The following is a 6,370-nucleotide window of genomic DNA, read 5'->3' as shown; positions in this document are numbered from 1 at the left end:
TGGGGTGTTGAAACACAAATATACACGAGCACAAATTTCTCCGTGTAAAGAAAAATTTCTAGAGCTAGATGAAGCCATGAAAAAAATTAAAGACAGGGAAATAACATTACGAGAAGCCGCAGGACATGGAATAGCTGGTCATCAAGGATTTAATCGATGCAACTGTAAAACTGGTTGTGGAACTAAAAAATGTGCTTGTAATGCAGCAGAAATGTTGTGCAGTTCAAAATGTCATGGTAACCAAAATTGTACAAATAAATAATTTATAATATGTACGTATTTCATTATTTTATTTAATTAACTTATTATCCCATTCAAATAAATACCTAAAATAAAAAATGAATTAGTGGTACTTCCAAAATTCAACAATGATGGAAACGCTGTTTGGTGGTTGTTGGATCCCGAAATATCTAGATTGCGTTGAATTACGGAACATGATAATGTGATTGCAACATTTTTGCCGTGTTATCATCTTATCAATATTGATAAAATATTTTAATACATTTCGGCATTTCGCTTTATAAATCATTAGTCAATTTAAATTGAATTTATTTATGTTTGACATTTCATAATTATAATTATTTAATTAATAATTAAAGTATGAGTTTTAATGACTCAATTATTTGTGGGAGCATACAATGCGTTATGAGTTTGAGAAGAGTGAACATTGAGTCTGATATACTAACAAAGTCGTCGGAAGTAGATGAACTATTTATCCTAAAATGTCTCTCAAAGTTTCATAAAACTAGAGCACTCAGTGATTTTAAGGAGAGGCAAAAAATTAAAAATTATGTGGCAACTGTTTACAGACAGACTCCAGCAGAATTTAAGTTTCACTTTCGCTTGTTACCATCAACATTTGAAGTAAGTACCTACCTAATATTTACTCTCTAACTTAATGTATCTAATTTTTTATTCATTTTAATTATATTAGTTTTTGCTAATGCAATTACCACCAGTTGAAACCGTTTTAGGGCGAACCCCTATTGCGAATGATCGTCGTTTACTCTTAACATTATGGGTTTTAGCCAATGAAAAAGAGACTTTTAGATCAGTGGCTGAACGGTTTGGGGCAAGTGAATCAAGCGCTCACAGAATTTTCACTTCAACCGTTGATGCTATTCACAATCTTCGTCACAAATACATAGTTTGGCCTCAAGGTACATTATGTCAATTACACTCTAATCTAATTTTAATTGAACTCTCCCATAACTCACCAAACTACATAATATTAATATTTTTAGGAGGTGAAAGAGTGCGTAATTCCCTAGGGTTTCAAAATTTGAGAAATATTCCTTTTCCTGGTGCTTTTGCTGCAATTGATTGCACTCATATTCGTATCAGTGGTAATATAAAAGATAATAGCTATCTTAATCGGAATAGATACCATAGTGTAAATCTACAAGCAGTTTGTAATTTTGAAGGTAACTATTAATTAAAAGAATACAACATTTGAAGTCAGGTGAAGATATATTTTATGGAAAAATTGCAGTGCCTGTGACTGATTGTAAAATCAGTACATTTCTCGTTAAGTTTGGAATCTAATAATAGGATTATTCATAATATATACCTATTATAATATATAATTTAGTTTAGTTTAAGGTCTGTTTTTACAATGTCCGGTTAACGCTAACAAACTGATTGCAAATTTTATTACCGGCAGAATTCGGTCGGTTAACTTTAACTGGACATTGTAAGGTCCCTAAATAGTCTTTTTTTTCTGTTCTAGGAATGTTTATTGATGCTTTTGTAGGATTCCCTGGATCCTGTCATGATGCATATGTGTTTTCAAATAGTCCATTATATCTGGCTTTAGAAGACAACCCTAGATTACTTTTACCTAATGAGCATTATATATTAGGTGATTCTGCATATCCACTTACAAAGTATTTAATGAAACCCTATCGTCGTTCTATACTAATGCCACCAGAACAAAAGTTTTTTAATACAGTTCTTTCTTCTTCAAGAACTTGTATTGAGCAAGCATTTGGAGGTTTAAAAGGACGTTTTAGACGTTTGAAAGGAATTGAATCAACTGATATTACATTAGTTTCTAAAACTACAGTGGCATGTTGTATTCTACACAACTTATGCGTTAAACAAGGTAAAATATTATATGTAGTGTCAGCTTGGTTGGTCAATCATGGTTTTTTTAGGGGAGGATATTGAAGAATATGTTGAAGTCGAAGATTGTTATGATTCAAATGAACGAGAAGCTGTTGATTATAATCAAATAGAAGAAGAAACGTGTCGTGATGATATTTGTAGAAGTTTATATAATACAATTTAATTTTAATATTAATAAGAATCGGTTTTAATTATTTTTCTCAATTATTTTATTATGAAATTACATAGTTGGTAAATTTGTAAGAAACAAATTCCACTGTTAAAAATAAATATTCTAAATTATTTAATGGTTTGGGTGTTGGTGTACTCAATAATCATTTATAAATATACTATTAATTTATTTGAAATTTGTAATACATATAATTTAATTGAGTTATAGGTAGGAGGTCTGGATTGTTCATTACAGTTTAAATCTGTGGAATGTTATGATCTTGTTCTTGACACATGGAGACCAGTTTCAGAAATGTCTGTATGTCGCAATGGTGTTGATGTAGGAGTCATGGACGGTGTTATGTATGCTATTGGCGGCTATGATGGAACAGTGCATATTAAAAGTCTTGAGGTTCATAGACCAAGTGATGGAGTTTGGATTTATTAAAAACTAAATAAAAATAAAATACATATTATAACTGATAGGGTAATTAATATCATTTCTAAATTTATAAGTATTAAAAACATAATTTACATTTTTATGAATCAACATAATAATAATAGAATAACTAACGTTTACTGCTTTATAAATCAGACTTAGATTTATTAAAAACTAAATAAAAATAAAATACATATTATAACTGATAGGGTAATTAATATCATTTCTAAATTTATAAGTATTAAAAACATAATTTACATTTTTATGAATCAACATAATAATAATAGAATAACTAACGTTTACTGCTTTATAAATCAGACTTAGATTTATTAAAAACTAAATAAAAATTAAATACATATTATAACTGATAGGGTAATTAATATCATTTCTAAACTTATAAGTATTAAAAACATAATTGAGATTTTTATGAATCAACATAATAATAATAATAGAATTGAGATCTTGTGATTCAGACTTTTGATTTAGATAATCTAAATAAAAATTAAAATACACGTTTACTACTTTATAAATCAGACTTATGATTTAGAAAATTTAAATAAAAATAAAATATATACAATAACTGATAGGGTAATTGTTCAAACTAAGAAAATCATATGTTGCTTGCTTTATCAGCCATAGTCTTGAGAGCTTGAGACATTGTGCACAATGCATCTACCTCTCTTTCTTTGAGGTGCAACAGTTTTTTTTGAATTTCGTTTTGATATTCAATATCTTTCTTCTTCAAATTTATATAATCAGCCATACCATACACAGTCTTTAATCTTTTATAATTTTCTTGCCTAGTTTCTCTAACTGTAATATTATTATTTGTTATATTATCAGATTGACCAGGAGATTTATCAAGTGTATTATCAAGGGATTCTAAATGGTGATCATCTTCATTAGAAGGATAAGATGATTTTAGTGTACTAATTAAGGTACTTGGAGGAGGCCGTACATTTGGTTTTTTTCCAAATTGTTCATCAAGAACATCATAGTATTCCCAGGTGACACTGTCTCTTCCTGATAAATGTGATTTCTTTACGTTAGCTTTGTAGGTAACCCAGAGATTTCTCCATTTGGAATCACATTTATCGGCACTGACAGGTGCATAGTTTGGAAAAGATGTATTTAACTTTTCAGCAACTTTCGTCCATAATACATTTTTTTTGAATTTGTTTCCTTGAAAGGAAGTGTCCATTTCAATTCGTGTTTCGATGAGCATAGTCACAAGATTTTTGTTCCATATAAATGCATCTGAAAAATAAATTAGGATATTTATTTTTGTAAGTTTGATAGTAAAAAATACATTTCTGAGGTAATAATATGCTATATCTGTACGCCAACTTTGGTTTATATATTAAGATAAAGGCCATAGTGGAATTAAGTATTAAAACTAAGTAGATAACTTAACATTAATATTTATAATATTTATAAATAATGTAAATGTTCTGAAATTATATATAAAAAAATGTTGATTTTATAACAATCAATTTATAATTAATCATATAATACTATAATGAGTATCTTTGTCATTAATTTATTCAATTCTTAAATTGTTTTTTAACTGAACTTATATACAGCCCCTCATAACAGACTATCATTGGGACAAATAGGGGAGAGGCTAAGGAGGGCTTATCCCAACCAAACATCTAGGACATACAATTTTAAAATGCAATATTATTGTAATTTGTAAGGATCTGCTTGCCTTTAATACATTCAACCCCCTCTCCCCATCTAATTTAAAATTGCGCCTATGCAGGCTATGCTTATTAAGGAGCTGAAAGTCTTTTAATTTTTATGATTTATTATCAACTATGTATATCTCTTTCTAAAGCTAAAAACAATCAATGGTATAATAAACTGTGAGATTTTAAGTGCTTATAAGTGATATTAGTGATTTTAATTTACCTTTAGTGTTATCGACAAAAGAAGGTTCGTCGTCCTGGACAATGCTTGGTGAATTAGTACACCTTACTGGACTTTCTTCAACATTGATCCCATTACTAATTAAAATGTTAACATCCATCATGATATTTTGTTGGATACCATCATCTAATAAAATATTAAAAGCTATATAAATTCGAATTCATAAATATATTTATTGATGTAAGATTGTAAGAATATGAAAAAGTATACTTGCCATTTTCTACATTACACAGTATTTTGAGCTTATCTGCAGACCACACACGTCCAACTCCTTCATATTGAACGAAACCAATGAATTTCAGCATTTTCAGATATGAGATAAATACAATTAATTACGTAGTTTATTATTAATCAATAGTAAATTTATAGTTATTAGTTATTTAATTAATTGACAACAATACTATAAAATACAAATTCAAAAATAAAACAAATCGACCGAAAAAAAATATTCTGTTATCATAGTACATGATAATACTGTCTACTGATAATAAATATCAATCAGAAAAATCAATAAAATTTTACGTTGGATCCGATTGAAATCTAGTTGGTAACGCTGAATTTTGGAACAAGATCCAACAATAAAACATTTTTCAATTGTTGTGTTTTGGAACGCATATTATCATTTTGATTGAACAACGCTGAGTTTTGGAAGACACGCTTACCCACCAACAATGAATCATTATTATAAGTAGTACCTATGGTAAAAAAATCAGTGTATTATTTGAGATTTATCATCATTTACCACCAGTTTTGGTAAATGACATCAATGGCCGGTGAAAGATGTACATTTGTTCGAGGTTATGTCGTTCGAGGCGCGTTTAATTGCGCTGGAGGCGAGCATGACGCGATTTTTCGCAGAATCACGTTCGCCACCTACACACCAGCAGCCACACAACAACACAGCCCCACGGTTCCCATATCACCTGTCACCCGTACAGCTAACACCTCACACACGCGAGAATTACCAGTCGGGTAGGCCGGATGTTTACAATGCCGGCGACGCTCAGCCGAGCTCCAGCCACATTACCGCAGCGAACGACAGACCGTTCTTTACGCGCGACACACATCACGACTATACGGGTCATACAACCGGCGCAACACAAAACGCGCCATACACATACACGCACACACAAGAACGCTCGGTGCTAATACCATACGACGATCTGCGCACCGCAAGGTCCTCATTACCCGAGTTCTCAGGAACAAGGGCTGAGGACCCCGTCAGGTACATAGTGAACATCGAGTCAATCCTTGTGCAAGCAAGGATACACCCCTCGGGTTGGTGCAGGGCGGTCGAACCGCAATTGAAAGGAACGGCGAGTATGTGGTACAATTCCATCAAACCACTCGACCTATCCTGGACTGAATTTAGGGAGGAATTTTATGAAAATTTCAATAACGCCGAAATTCAGTCTCGATTGCGCGCCGACATAGTGTCAACACGACAAACACCCACACAATCGCTAACGGAATTTGTGCGGATTAAAAACCAGCTAGCGCGCCGCGTAAATACTGGCCTATCCGAATCGGAATTGGTAGGTATTATTGCCGGGTTAACGCGCGACAATTTCCGAACACAAATCCGTCTACACCGGCCGCTAACGTTCGGCGAGCTCCGACGCATCGCAGCCGTTTTTGACCCTGTAACAGACGTCACCAACCCACCCGCCAAACAATGGACCCCTAAACCAAAAGTAGGGGGGACCACCCCACAAACTGCCCCAC

General features: G+C 32.2%; 2 protein-coding genes across 2 annotated transcripts; one reads left to right on the top strand and one right to left on the bottom strand.

Annotated features, from left to right (window-relative positions):
• Positions 1-645: 645 nt before the first annotated feature.
• On the top strand, positions 646-2,725 carry LOC111028456 (protein ALP1-like). Its single transcript, XM_022307102.1, has 5 exons — positions 646-864; positions 935-1,424; positions 1,730-2,104; positions 2,157-2,270; positions 2,511-2,725. The coding sequence occupies exons 1-5, from the start codon at positions 646-648 to the stop codon at positions 2,723-2,725; spliced, it is 1,413 nt and encodes a 470-aa protein (XP_022162794.1).
• A 591-nt stretch (positions 2,726-3,316) lies between these two features.
• On the bottom strand, positions 3,317-4,950 carry LOC111028455. Its single transcript, XM_022307101.1, has 3 exons — positions 4,860-4,950; positions 4,628-4,771; positions 3,317-3,973 (listed from the first exon to the last, which is right to left on the bottom strand). Exons 1-3 carry the CDS (start codon positions 4,948-4,950, stop codon positions 3,327-3,329), a joined length of 882 nt encoding a protein of 293 aa, XP_022162793.1. The 3' UTR covers positions 3,317-3,326.
• Between the last annotated feature and the right edge of the window lie 1,420 nt (positions 4,951-6,370).

The sequence above is a fragment of the Myzus persicae genome, unplaced genomic scaffold, assembly GCF_001856785.1.
Source record: "Myzus persicae strain clone G006 unplaced genomic scaffold, MPER_G0061.0, whole genome shotgun sequence".
Taxonomy (NCBI): Eukaryota; Metazoa; Arthropoda; class Insecta; order Hemiptera; family Aphididae; genus Myzus; species Myzus persicae.
The sequence above is the reverse complement of the archived record's forward strand: the minus strand, read 5'-3'. Positions and strand labels throughout refer to the sequence as shown.